The 14,911-nt window shown below is 38.8% G+C and overlaps 1 protein-coding gene across 1 annotated transcript in view; it reads left to right on the top strand.

Annotated features, from left to right (window-relative positions):
* The window catches only part of PKD2 (polycystin 2, transient receptor potential cation channel), a 74,619-nt gene extending 61,451 nt beyond the window's left edge, over positions 1-13,168 (top strand). Inside the window, exons 11-15 of the mRNA XM_017545117.2 lie at positions 977-1,098; positions 1,358-1,475; positions 3,631-3,794; positions 10,196-10,343; positions 10,842-13,168. Of these exons, the coding sequence (XP_017400606.1) occupies positions 977-1,098; positions 1,358-1,475; positions 3,631-3,794; positions 10,196-10,343; positions 10,842-11,078 (789 nt within the window). The 3' untranslated portion in view covers positions 11,079-13,168. The remainder of the gene's footprint in view (positions 1-976; positions 1,099-1,357; positions 1,476-3,630; positions 3,795-10,195; positions 10,344-10,841) is intronic.
* The last annotated feature ends 1,743 nt before the right edge of the window (positions 13,169-14,911 follow it).

Genomic DNA, 14,911 nt, shown 5'->3' with positions numbered 1-14,911 from the left:
AAAACAGAGAAGGCTGCACCAATGTTTAGGAGCAGATTAACTTCCTGGCCCTCTATGGTTAGCGTTACCCGGGGCTTGTTGACAGTGATGATTTGAGCTGGCACTTGCCCCAGGTACCTTTAGTTTTGCCATTGGGTTATTTGGTTAGACGCCTTAGGCCCTGAGAACCTTTGCCCCCTGGAACAGTGTGCTTTTTAGTGATTTTTTTGGTGGAAAATCCTGGAGGGGAAAGGGAACTCCCACCATATGGGAGGGGATTCCAGAGAGTTGGAAATCCGGTGCGGGTGAAGGAGCAGGGGGATTTATTCTGGGAGACATTCCCACCTTCACAAGTTCCTCTGGCCAATGAAAGGAGTTCCTTTAAACTTCCACTGGTGTGAATGACTCTTAGTTCCTTCCCACACCCACAAAATTCAAACATAAACCGTTAAATCTCCCAGATGGAGAGAGATGGGAGGGAGCATGGCGCTGGGAAACTCTTGCCCTTAAAACTACACCCCCTTGTGGACCCGGAAAGAGAACACATTCCCTCAATTTCACTGGGTTTTTGTTTTTGTTTTTGTTTTTTCGCATACTTAAGGAAATCACTGTCTAGGAGATAATATAAAAAAGAAGCAATTCATGATTCAGGTTTCTTGATATTCCTAAGAACTATTGCATAGTCCTTTCTGCTCTGAGGCAGCTATGGCATATGTAGTAATTTTTGTTTCTGTCACATAAACTTGAATACACATATGAGCAAAAGACCCTTAGTTCTTCATAACTTACTGAAAGACCCTGACTTTTTCCATGTAATTCTTCCACAAGTGCTTTATGGAAAACTGGATACATTCTGTATTCATTCATCCAGCACATACTTGTTGAATGGACAACGTACACCAGGTTTATAATAGTTACTACTGTGAATGGACAGTAAAACAAATGCAAAAGGAAAATACACTAATCCAAGCCTTTTTCTTTTCTCTCTCTCTGATAGGGCTACCATAAAGCTTTGGTGAAACTAAAACTAAAAAAAAATACTGTGGATGACATTTCAGAGAGTCTGCGGCAAGGAGGAGGCAAGTTAAACTTTGACGAACTTCGACAAGATCTCAAAGGGTAAGAATCATGCTTCCTGAGCTTCTGAAAAATTCCTGCTTCTAAAGATAAGGGTAGTGATTCTTGGTGATAAGGGTATATCTAGCTCAAATACTCATATAGATACTTTTTCTTTTCAAGAGGCAGGTATCTTTCTGGAACGTGTTATAAGTGGAAAACTTATTTGGTGATTTTTCCTTTCCTCCTACATTTTGATGTCTCTGTGTTTAGGGTGAACAGGGTACAAGAATGATTTCATCTGTTTCCTCTATAATTTCAGGAAGGGCCATACTGATGCAGAGATTGAAGCAATATTCACAAAGTACGACCAAGATGGAGACCAAGAACTGACCGAACATGAACATCAGCAGATGAGAGATGACTTGGAGAAAGAGAGGGTGGGTTTGGTTTAGGAAAATGGGATTTGGTTCGGTACCTGCAACACCAAAGTGTAGCAAACACTGTAGAAGTGGGTTTAGTCTCTTGCCCATCCCCCACCACCCTCTCTCTGTCTCAGTAGGTTTATGTGTTAGTACCCTGTTTATTCCAAAAAGGATATATAACACAACTATGTATAAAAATGGATTGTTCTCAAAAAAAAAAAAAGGATTGTTAGCATAATATTAAAAAGTCAAAATGAAGAGCAAAGCAAAACAAAAGTGAAAATAATCGATTACTAATGATGCTTAAAAGTGCATTCATAAAAACATATGCTTATTAAGATTGGGCTACAGATTGGTCCCTAAGCTTGCTGGAAATCAGCTTGAAAAGAGAAGTCTGATTAGCTGCAGAGTCCACGATGTCCATGAGAGTGAAGGAAACAAAAAAAGACTTACTGAGAGATACAGAATTATTCTGGTTAGTTAGTGGCTTTTAAAATGTTAATCTTCTCTTTCTTTTTTTTTTTTTTTTTTTTTTTTTTTTTATTTTTTTTTTTTTTTTTTTTTTTTTTTTTTTTTTCATCCTCTCCCCCCTTTTTATTCCTTTATTTTAATTTTTTCCTTTTTGAACTTTTTTTTTTTTTTTTTTTTTTGAGATGGAGTCTCACTCTTGTCTCCCAGGCTGGAGTGCAGTGGTGCAATCTTGGCTCACTGCAACCTCTACCTCCGGGGTTCAAGCAATTCTGTTACCTCAGCCTCCCAAGTAGCTGGGAATGCAGGCACACGCCATCATGGCTGGCTAATTTTTGTATTTGTAGTATACATGGGGTTTCACCATGTTGGCCAGGCTGGTCCTGAACTCCTTACCTCAAGCAATCCGCCCGCCTAGGCCTCCCAAAGTGCTGGGATTACAGGTGTGAGCCACTCTGCCTGGCCTAAATTATTAACATTTCTAATAAAATAAAATTGACAGCTGCCTTCCATTTGAATACTTTTTACAAAATAGTTAAAAGTAAACTTAAGTGGGCTTTTATAATCAGAAAAAAAATAATTGAAAGCTTTACTATTAACTTTCAAAAATAAGTGGTTAAACAGCAACAACAAAAATGTATGGCAATTTGAGGTACAGAGAACACAGATGAATGTTATTACGAAAGCCACTTTCCCATGAGGAGAAGCCTAGGACAGTGTTTTCTAAATGCCGCTCCACAAAACAGTGCTAGTAGGCAACAGACTTCTCTAGTCATAGTGAAATTGAAGCATAAAGACAATGAGGAAAATTTTTACAAGGCTGTATTTAGACAAAATTCTTATTCTGAGATTATATCCTTCCTACTTTGCAGCTATCGAATGTTTTATCTTTTCTGAAAAGAAGCCGATACAGGTTGAGCATCCCTAACCCAAATATCTGAGTCTGAAATGCTCCAAAATCCAAAACTTCTTGGGCACCAATATGACACTCAAAGATCATGCTTAAAGGAGACGCTCTCATTGGAGCAGTTTGGATTTTGTGTTTTCAGTTAGGGATGCTGAACCAGTAAGTATATTGCAAGCATTCCAAAATATTTTTGAAAATCCAAAACACTTCTGGTCCCAAGCATATCAAATAAGGGATACTCAACTTATCTTTCTTTATTTCTTTTATTATTATTATTTTAAGATGGCTCATGGCCCACTGCAGCCTCAAACTCCTAGGCTCAAGTGATCCTCCCACCTCAGCCTCCCAGGTAGCTAGGACTGCAGGCATTCATCACCATGCCTTGCTTTTTTTTTTTTCTTTTTTTTCAATTATTTTGTGGAGACAGGGTCTCACTTTGCTGCCCAGGCTAGTCTCAAACTTCTGGCTTCAAGCGATCCTCCTGCCTCAGCCTCCCAAAGTGTTAGGATTACAGGCATGACCACTATGCTTGGCCCATATTCTTCATTTACTTTTTTCTTTGCCTGTTGTTTTTAATGTTCTTTCTTATTCAAACAAACAGTTGGCTAATCCTTGCTGTTTGTTAAATTTGCCAAACTATGAAACTGAAAAATGCAGGATTCCCAGTCTGATGTTATACATAAAGATATCTCAGGTAAATGGCATGCACGCAATTCCTGCTTGCCCAAGTCCTTGGTGAAGCTTCTGTGGGACCTCAGTGTTCTGTTCCTCACTCAGTGACCCCTTGTTTTTCAGGAGGACCTGGATTTGGATCACAGTTCTTTACCACGTCCCATGAGCAGCCGAAGTTTCCCTCGAAGCCTGGATGACTCTGAGGAGGATGATGATGAAGACAGCGGACACAGCTCCAGAAGGAGGGGAAGCATTTCTAGTGGAGTTTCTTATGAGGAGTTTCAAGTGTAAGTGTAAACAAATTGGCAGAATTTGTGCTGACAAGAGTCCAAATGAGACCAGGCAGTTTCCCTCATCTCTCTGACTTCACTCCTTTCCATTATTAATCATCTGGCTTTTAAAAATAATTTGTATTGGCTGGACGTGGTGGCTCATGCCTGTAATCCCAGCATTTTGGGAGACCGAGGCAAGCAGATCATGAGGTCAGGAGTTCAAGACCAGCCTGGCTAACATAGTGAAACCCCGTATCTACTAAAAATACAAAAAATTAGCTGGGTGGGGTGACGGGCGCCTGTAATCCTAGCTACTAGGGGAGCTGAGGCAAGAGAATTGCTTGAACCCAACAGGTGGAGGTGGCAGTAAGCCAAGATCGCACCACTGCACTCTAGCCCAGGGGACAGTGGGAGACTCTGTCTCAAAAGACAAAATAACTTGTATTGGTGTTTTGTCTCTTATATAATATGTTTATTATAGGAATTAGGAAATAAGAGCAAAAGAAAACATTAATGTTTCCCATATTTCTGCCACCCAAAAATGTCTATTAATATGCCAGTGTGTCTCTGTTTGCATGTGTTTATCAATGTTTTTATACATTTTTATGGCCTAACATATGTTTTGTCTTGGAGAATGTTCCTTGTGCACTTGAGAAGAATGAATATTCTGCTATTGTTGAATGGAGTGTTGTGTAGAAATTTGTTAGTTTGTTTATAGTTTTATTCAAGTCTCCTATTTCCTGGTTTATCTTCTGCCTAGATGTCATATTCATGTTTGAAAGTGGGGTATTAAAGTCTGCAGTATTATTAGTTGGAGTGCATCCCTTAGATTCTGTCAAGTTTTGCTTTATTTTGGAACTCTGTTGTTGGGTGCATCATATTTATAACTAATATATCTTCCTAATATGTTGACCCTGTTTTCTCTCTCAATTTGATGAGGCTGAAGAAAAAAAAAATTGACCCTGTTTTCACTATAAGATCTTATCCACTCTAGCTCTATCTCTAGTAAAATTCTTTAAAGTCTTTTTTGTTTGATATTACTCTAGCCACTCCAGCTTTCTTTTGATTGTTGTTTAGATGATAAACCTTTTTCCATCCTATTACTTTAAACCTATTTATGTCTTTGAGTCTAAAGTATGTCTCTCCTGTAGACAGCATATAATTAGATCTTATCTTTTTATACAGTTAGATAATTTCTGTCTTTTGATTAGATTGCTTAATCCAGTCCTTTAATGTTATCATTTGATATAGTTGATTTGTCTATTTTATATTTTGTTTTCTAGCTTATGTCTTTTTTGTTCCTCTTTTACTGCTTTCTTGTACATTAAGAGAAAGTATGTATTTAATGTATTTATAAATTTGTATATTAACCTATTTTTTTTTTTTTTTTTTTTTTTTTTTTTTTTTTTTTTTTTTTTTTTTTTTTTTTTTTTTTTTTTTTTTTTTTTTTTTTTTTGCCGTTTCTCATTCTCTTCTTTTGCTCCTGTGGATTCAAGTTGTCACCTGCTGTCACTCTCCTTTTCCGATACAACTTTGCTACTGCCTATTATTGTCAAATTTATTACGTTTCTGTTATAGGCCTTCAGATCTAACTGTGCACATATTTTTACACAATTGCTTTTTAAATCAGTTAAGGGAAACAAAGGAGAAATATACATATATACTATGCACCTACACAATTGCCTTTACCAGTGCTCTATTTTCATATGAATTCTGATTGCTACCTGGGATCACTTGCTTTCAGCATGAAGAATTTCCCTTAGTATTTTTTTGTAAAGCAGGTTTGCTAGCAGTGAATCCTCTCAGTTTTCATTTCTCTGAGAATGTTTTCCTTTCTCCATTTCCTCTGGCCTCCATCGTTTCTGATGAGAAGACAGCTGCTAATTTTACTGGGGTTCCATTGTACATGATGACTCAATTTTCTCTCACCGCTTTCAAGATTCTTTTGGTTTTGTCTTTTGGTATTTTGACTATGATATGTCTGGGTATAAATCTCTGAGTTTATCCTACTTGGAAAGTATTTTATCTGCTTCTTTTTACTTTCTCTTCTCCTTTGGGACCCCCATTATGCATGCTTAATGGTATCGCATATTTCTGTTCATTTGTCTTTATTTTTTCCCTCTCTGTTCTTCAGATTGCATAGTCTGTATTGATCCATCTTCAAGTTCACTGATTGGTTCTTCTGCTAGCTTGCTTAAATCTCTGTTGAGCTCCTCTAGTTATTTATTTATTATTTATTTTTATAGAGACAGGGTTTTTTACTCCATCACTCATGCTGGAGTGCACTGGTGTGATTGTGGCTCTCTACAGCCTAAACACGTGGGCTTAAGCGATCCTCCTGCCTCAGCCTCCCAAGTAGCTAGGGATATAGGCACATACTATTATGCCTGGCTAGGATATATATATATATATATTTTTTTTTTTTTTTTTTTAATTTGTAGAGACGGCATCTTGTTATGTTGCTGAGGTCTCAAAGTCCTGGCCTCAAGTGATCCTCCCACCTCAGCCTCCCAAAGTGCTGGGATCACAGGCATGAGCCACTGTGCTTGGCCTGAACTTTTTATTTATTATACTTTTCAACTCCAGAATTTCTATTTGGTTCTTTTTAGTAATCTCTATCTCTTCATTCTGTATTGATGATATCCTGTATTTGATGAGACAAAGTCATCATAGCTTCTTTTTTTTTTTTTCTTTTTTAAGAGCTAGGGCCTCTCTCATCACACAGGCCAGAGTGTGCAGCAGCATGATCATAGATAGCTCACTGCAGCCTCGAACTCCTGAACTCAATCAGTCTTCCCACCTCAGCCTCCCAAGTACCTGGGACTACAGGCATGAGCCACTGCACCCAGCTAATTCTTACTTTTTGTAGAGATGGGGTCTGTGTTGCCCAGGGTGGTCTCAAACTCCTGGGCTCACGTGATCTTCCCTGCTCAGCCTCCCTGCTGGGACATGCCAGTGCACCCAGCCTCCTTTATTTCTTTAACCATGGTGGGGTTTTTTTTATTGTTTGTTTGTTTTAACCTCTTTAAATATATTATATAGGTACCTTCAGGTCTTTGTCTGCTAAGTCTGACATCTATGCCCTCTCAAAGACAGTTTCAGTTGTCTGCTTTTTATTTTTCCATTTCTTGTGTGTGGGAACATTTTCCTGGTTTTTTGTCATTGTTGCTGTTAAAGATTGGACATGTTAGATAATATATTGTAGGAACTCTGGCCGTTTCCTCCTCAGGACTTGTTTTTATTGCTCTTTTTTTTTTTTTTTTCCTGTTTTCATACACTTCTGTTTTCCCACAGTGTCTGCTTCTGATGTTATTCCTTAGAGGATGCAGCTGGGCCATGTATGTACGTGGTCACTCTGGGAAGACAGTAGTTTTACCAGGGAGTTCACTGACTTTCCCTGACCTCTCTGTTATACCTTCTGCCTCTGTTGGTATTAGACCCAGCTATTACATTTCATTGTTTACTGATTGGTCTATTGTTTTCAAAAATGCCTTGGAATATAATTTGCTCCACAGTCTGATCCACTTAAATTCATGCCCCTTTGCAGGGCTAGTTTTAAATGCCAGTATTTTTTTTTTTGAGACAGAATCTCTCTGTGTTGCCCAGGCTGGAATGTAGTGGTGCAATCTCAGCTCACTGCAGCCTTGACCTCTCAGGCTAGTAGCTAGTACTACTAGCTGGTTAATTTTTATATTTTTTAAACAGATGGGGTTTCACCATGTTGCCCAGACTGGTCTCAAACTCCTGAGTTCAAACAATCCACCCACCTCAGCCTCACAAAGTGTTGGGATTACAGGCGTCCACCACCACACCTGGCCCCTGAGGCCAGTCTTTAACTGTCTTCTTAGCTGTCTCTTTCCCTGGTTCTCTCTGGTGAACTAGCTGGTAACTTGTTGATTTCATGAGGCTATCAGATTCCTCTTAAATTCTTATCCCCACAGTCTCCACAGTTTTCAAGAGCATCCTTAGTCTTTAATTTCCTCACAATTTATTCCAAATAAAGTCAGTTCACTTGAAGAGAGCTCTGTATTCCTATTACCGTGTCTCCCCTTGAGCAAAACTGTACCACTGCTTCACAGAGCCAGGGACAGTGTCCCACTTTTCTGTGACATCCTGCTTTATGAACAAGTCACTGGGCTCAGATGGCAGCCTCTGATTTTGTCACCTTGCTTCTTTTGGCATGGAAACTTCACCCTACAAATGGGAGCTGAGAAGAGAGCCCCATACCTCTTAGCCACTCTTGCTTGCCAGGATTAGAACCACTGTAACATGCATTTAAGAGTGGGAACAGGCTGGGCACAGTGGGTGCCTGTAATCCTAGGAATTTGGGATGTTGAGACAGGAGGATCACTTGAGCCCAGGAGTCCAAGACCAGCCTGGGCAACTTGGTGAGAACCTCATCTCTTCAAGGAATATAAAATTAGTTGGGTGTGGTTGTGCATACCTGTAATCCCAATTGCTTGGGAGGCTGAAGTTGGAGGATTGCTTGAGCCTGAGAGGCAGAGGTTGCAGTGTGCCAAGACTGTACCATTGCACTGCAGCTTGGGCAACAGAGTGAGACTCTGTCTCCAAAGAAAAAAAGTAGGAATGTTGAAGCTGGGCATAGCGGCTCATGCCTGTAATCCCAGCACTATGGGAGGCCAAGGCAGGAGTATCACTTGAGGCTAGGAGTTTAAGACCATCCTGGGCAACATAGTGAGACTTTGTCTCTATTAAATAAAAATAAATAAATAAATAAATAAAACAACTTTAAAAGACTTTTTTAAAAAAGAGTGGGAAGGCTGGGCACAGTGGCTCAGGCCTGTAATCCCAACACTTTGGAAGGCCAAGGGAGGTGGATCACCTGAGGTCAAGAGTTCAAGACCAGCCTGGCCAACCTAGCAAAACCCCATCTCTACTAAAAAAAATACAAAAATTAGCTGGGCGAGGTTACACACACATGTAGTCCCAGCTACTCAGGAGGCTGAGGCAGGAGAATCACTTGAACCTTCAAGGCAGAAGTTGCAGTGAGCCAAGATCGTGCCACCGCGCTCTAGCCTGGGTGACAGAGCAAGACTCCATCTCACACACACACACAAAAGAGTGGAAATGTTAGGATAAGAAATGCTGGCAGCCTGCCCCTCCCTGGGAAATACTGTAGCCCTAGACTGGGAATTGGGGGAAGAGGGAGCTCTGTGCTCTTAACTGCACCCATGTGAAGTTCTGCTTTTATCACATGAGCTGGGGACAGAAGGCTCAAATTATGGTTCAAACGCCACAGACTCTCTTCATAATAAAATTTAGTAGATTTTCTTGAATAAATGCTTTTTCATTTGCTGTATGCCCTTAATTGCTAGAAATTTTAAATATTTGAGTTTTAAAAAATAGCTTTCAACAGTTACAGTGATTTCACTAGAGAGTCTACAGAACCCTCTTCCCGCCATTGCAGAGGTTGTTTACAGCTTACAAGTTTTTAAAGAATTTGTATACCATTTTTAAAATTCAAAATAATAGAATTGTAAGTCAACATGCTGTTTTCATACTGTTGTTCAAGCTTTATTTATTTAATATATTGTAAACCTAATTCTATTTCATTAAATGTTCTGCCACAGTATAATGTCTGATGTCTCCTTAGAATTTTATTGTATGGATGAACAATGATTATTTAAATAATTTCCTGTCAGTTGTTGGGTGTTGTTTTGGTGGTGGTGGTGGTTTTTTTTTTTTTTTTTTTTTTTTTTTTTTTTTTTTTTTTTTGTTTTTTTTTTTTTTTTTTTTTTCGTTTTCTTTGAGAATGGGTCTCACTCTGTCACTCAGGCTGGAGTGCAGGAGTGTAGTGGAATGATCACAGCTCACTGCAGCCTCAGCTTCCCAAGGCTCAGGTGATCCTTCCACCTCAGCCTTTCAAATAGTTGGGACTACAGGCACATGCCACCATGACAACCTATTTTTTGTAGAAAGTAGGTTTTGCCATCCTACCCAGTCTGGTCTCGAACTCCTGACCTCAAGCGATCTGCCTACTTCCACCTCCCAAAATGCCAGGATTACAGGCATGAGCCACCATGCCCCATCTCCCCATCAATTGTTTGATGTAGCCATTTTTCAATGATCCACTATTAATAAGCAGCACTCTAATAAATATCCTTATGGCCAAAAATTACACATATAAAATTTTTCTTTAGAAAATAGACTGTCTGTAAAGGTTTAGGCATACGTTTGTAAGACTTCTGATATGCGCTGACTTGCAAGAAAGTTATTCCAGTTAACACTGCCACCAGTGGCATTCGAGAGTTTATCTGTAAAGCTTGAGATCACTTAGAAAGTGTTTCAAAGAATTGTGTCACTTAAGAAATTTTAGCACTTCTATTTGAAAAGCCAATGTGGCTGAAAAGACAATGACAAGCGCTTTTTCCCTCTGTACTGTGCTTTCCTTGCAGCCTGGTGAGACGAGTGGACCGGATGGAGCATTCCATCGGCAGCATCGTGTCCAAGATCGACGCCGTGATCGTGAAGCTGGAGATCATGGAGCGGGCCAAACTGAAGAGGAGGGAGGTGCTGGGAAGGCTGCTAGATGGGGTGGCCGAGGTCAGTAGTCATGAGCCGAAAACACCACTGCCGAGCCCGGTGTTATTAATGAAATCATATGTTGGTGACTGTTTGAAGTATTGAAGAAGAGTAAAAGGAAATTTACATTTATAGAAATTCACAATGATGTTTCCATTTATTCTCATTTTCAGATTTTTTTTTCTCTGGAACAGAAACCCTCTTTCTATAAAATATCTTTCTATAAAACATCAAGGTAGTTATACTGTCTAACCCTTACGCTGAGATGTTTATCTTTCTCCATAACTGCAGATAAAATTATAATCTGGAGGTGTTACTTTCTTCATAGTCCACATGCTAATGGTCTTACCTTCACTGGAGGGTAGAATTAAGTGAAAAATTACTCCAGCAACTCTGAGAATTGCTATGAAATGCTGTAAATCTCCAGCATTACCAAACTACAGATTATTTGGTCCCTGGGCTCCCTAAGGCATTTCCTTCTACTGCCCCCAATACCCTGGTTTCTTTTTCCCTTTTTAGGATGAAAGACTGGGTCGTGACGGTGAAATCCACAGGGAACAGATGGAACGGCTAGTGCGGGAAGAGTTGGAACGCTGGGAATCCGATGATGCAGCTTCCCAGATCAGTCATGGCTTAGGCACGCCAGTGGGACTAAATGGTCAACCTCGCCCCAGAAGCTCCCGCCCATCTTCCTCCCAGTCTACAGAAGGCATGGAAGATGCAGGTGGAAATGGGAGTTCTAATGTACACATATGATGTGTGTGTGTTAGTATGTGTGTTTCTAGTAAGTGAGGAGGCGGCTGTCCTGAATTGCTGTAACAAGCATACTATTTATATGCCCTGACCACCATAGGATGCTGGTCTTTGTGACTGATTGCTAATCTTCTGCACTTTAATTTATTTTATATAAACTTTACCCATGGTTCAAAGATTTTTTTTCTTTTTCTCATATAAGAAATCTAGGTGTAAATATTGAGTACAGAAAAAAAAATATTTGTGAAGTATATTGAGTGGTACACCCAGTTGCCACCATGACTGAGTCTTCTCAGTTGACAATGAAGTAGCCTTTTAAGCTAGAAAACTGTCAAAGGGCTTCTGAGTTTCATTTCCAGTCACAAAAATCAGTATTGTTATTTTTTTCCGAGTGTGTGAACGAAAATGGAGCATACCTTTCCACTGTGGCATAGTTCATGAGCTTAATGCATAGCTTTCTTTTAAGAAAGGAACCTTTTATTTCAACTACCTTCCTGGAGTAAACTTTTCTAGAAGATGAAATGGAAAAGAACTCCAAATCACAGAATGGGTATGTAGTCATTATGATAGATCTGTGTGAATGGCTAAGATGAATGTTAAACACTATGCTTTTTTGTAATTTTATCATAGCTAATGTCTGTTGGACTAACTGTATCACTTAATTTTTACATTATTTTGGCTCTAATTTGAATGAGCTGAGTAAAACCATCAAAGATCAGTTATAGAATAAATGGCATCTCTAACCATAATACAGGAGAATTGGAGGGAGCCCTAAGTTGTCACTAAGTTTAATTTCTTTTAATGGTTAGCTTAACATAAAGATTTATCTACATATTCTCTTTCCCATGTGGCTCTACTCATTTGCAACTGAATTTAATGTTATAACTAATCTAGTAAGACCAACTTACTAAATTTTTAGTATGCACTGAAAGTTTTAATTCAACAATTATGTTCATTTTAAGCAAAAATGTTAAGAAAGCTTTTGAATTCATAAAGCATTTGGTTTTATACTGTTTTAAGAATATAGTACGCGGCCAGGCACAGCGGCTCACACCAGTAATCCCCGCACTTTGGGAGGCCAAAGCAGGCAAATCACTTGAGCCCAGAAGTTCAAGACCAGTGTGGGAAATGTGGCGAAACCCCATCTCTACAAAAAATACAAAAATTAAAAATATAGTACTCAAGTATTCTTGATCCTGTGTTTCAAAACTGGAATTTATAATCCAAATGGAGCTCAATCTAATAAAAAAGAGGTTTCAGTATTGAAAGAGCATACATTATTAGACGGTATCAGCCAGAATTTGAGTTAGCAACAACTGTTTTCATCACAAGAGGGTCTCACCCAAATTTATGGGGAGAAATTTTTCAAAACAAAAATCTTCTTTTACAGAAGTGTTGAGTAAGATAACATTTTGAGAACTAATAAGCAAAAGAGAATGCAGTGCTGTCAAATAACCCTCACTTGGAGAACCAAGAGAATCCTGTCATTTAATGCTATATTTTAAATTCACAAGTTGTTCATTTAATTGGTAGAATATATCAGACCAATCTCCAATGAAAGCATGAGCAAATAGTCTTTGCAAGTTGAAAATGAAATATCCTGGGTTTCTTTAATTTCTCCTAATGGCTTCATCTCTGTCTTTACATCCTCTTGAATATGCGACACAAAGTTCTTTATTACTACATACTAAAGTTTCCATTCCAGGGATATTGATTGTACATATTTATGTATATGTACCATGTTGTTACGTGTAAACAAACTTCAATTTGAAGTGCAGCTATTATGTGGTATCCATGTGTATTGACCATGTGCCATATATCAGTTATGGTCACTAGAAAGTCTTTTTATGATACTTTTTACTGTACTGTTTTTCATTTCACTTGTAAAATTTTGCAGAATTCCTCATTTCGACCCGTAAATTACATATATTTTTCTTCCTTAGTCATGGAGAATTCCCCCCTCACCTCTTCCCTATTATCTCTCCCTAATAAAAAGATGTTACATATGCAAGTCTTTCTCGACAATCAAGAATGTTATTAATGTGTAATACTGAGCACTTTACTTCTTAATAAAAACTTGATATAGTAGCAGATGTGAGAGTTGTCTGTTTTCTAAGTAGTAACAGTTGGGTAATGTGCCTTTTATCATGAGACTTTGACTTTGAAAAAGGCACTTTCTCTGAGTCCAAAACGACATTAATTGGCACATTTCTATGTTTATTACACCAACTACACATTTCAGGTACCCAATTAGCCTTTAAGCACAGGGCTGTCTTTTATGGCATTTTTGTTTTGATTTTCCTGAAACAAGGATTCCAGGGCAGGTGGTTTATTTGAGAGGTGTAGGCAATAGGGATAGTGGAGTGGAAAAGACAGGGAAGAGAAGAGAGAAGGTGCCAGTAAAGGGCGTGTTGCCTAGCTACATAACAGCATAGGCTGCTGAAGCTTAATTCATGTGGCAAAATTCTGAGAAACAGTGTAGAACAAACTAGAACAAGCAATTCAGACTTATCCCAGCTGAGAGGCCAGGACTTTGGTTGGAAGATCACTCTGGGAAAATGGTAGTAATTCCCTAGCACGTCCAGTAGACAGAGCAGCTCTTGCTGGCTTATGAAGTCTGAAGGCCAGGAAATGCAGACGCCGGTAGATGAAAACCAGCGGCAGACACTGAAGTGCCACATGGGTAAGGTGCCCACATTATGCATTATGCATGATCACTCATGGTTCAACCCCAAGGGATTCCATCCCCTTGGAATAATGCAAATGGGACTCCATGGAGTTGTGCCACATGGTGACTCTCTACGTAGACCACCCATAAAACAGAGAAGTTTAAAAGTATAAGGAAAATAGCAGTAGGCTAAGACTTTAGTCCTCACTCTACACTTGTTAGCCATGTGATGATGCCAAGACACCTGATCCAATTTCTCTGAAGACTCCATTTCCTCATTTGTCAAATGGGAAAATGAGTACATGTTTCCCTCATAGGATTTAGGTGGCATCATAAGACTATATAGGTATGAAAGCACTTTAAAGCTGAAATTTCCATTACAAATGGAATGGTACCTAGCCCAATGCTATGGTACCTAGCCCAATGACTTGCTCAGCAAGTTACAATCTTTTGAATCAGCAAAAAGTAAAGGAATTCTTGACAACTGCAAATTTAAAAGGTAAATAAAGGAGATTGATATTGCCAAATGATAAAACTTTAAAAGTCTTCTGTGTTAGTATTTCAGAATTGGGATATTATTTGTGCAGTTGTGTGTACTTTTTCACTTTATATTGTATCATAAACATGCTACAAAATCCTGATTTCTATTAATGGCTACAGAGTGAATCAATATAAATGAATACTATTTATGAAGGCTGGACACGGTGGTTCACGCCTGTAATTCCAGAGCTTTGGGAGACTGAGGCAGGAAAACTGCTTAAAGCTAGGAGTTCAAGACCAGCCTGGGCAACATAGTGAGACCCTGTCTCTATAAAAATAAAAAAACTATCTGGGCATAGTGGTACAAGCCTGCATTCCCAGCTATGCAACTGAATTGGAAGGATAGCTTGGGCCCAGGAATTCCAGGTTACAATGAGCTATGACCACACTACCACTGCATTTCGGCCTGGACAACTGAGTGAAACCCTGTCTCTAAAATTTAAAAAAAATATATAGAATATATGAGTATGTGATATATGTCAATTAATTCATACATTTATAATTCATATGAGTTACCCAAAATACATCTTCCCTGTTACTGGACATTTATTTTGTTCCCATTTTTTATTATTACATGACTAATATAGGTCAACAAATTTTTTTCACACATCTGGTTATTTCTTCATGG

Source organism: Cebus imitator, unplaced genomic scaffold, assembly GCF_001604975.1.
Source record: "Cebus imitator isolate Cc_AM_T3 unplaced genomic scaffold, Cebus_imitator-1.0 Scaffold177, whole genome shotgun sequence".
NCBI lineage: Eukaryota > Metazoa > Chordata > Mammalia > Primates > Cebidae > Cebus > Cebus imitator.
This window is presented reverse-complemented; position numbering and strand designations above follow the sequence as displayed.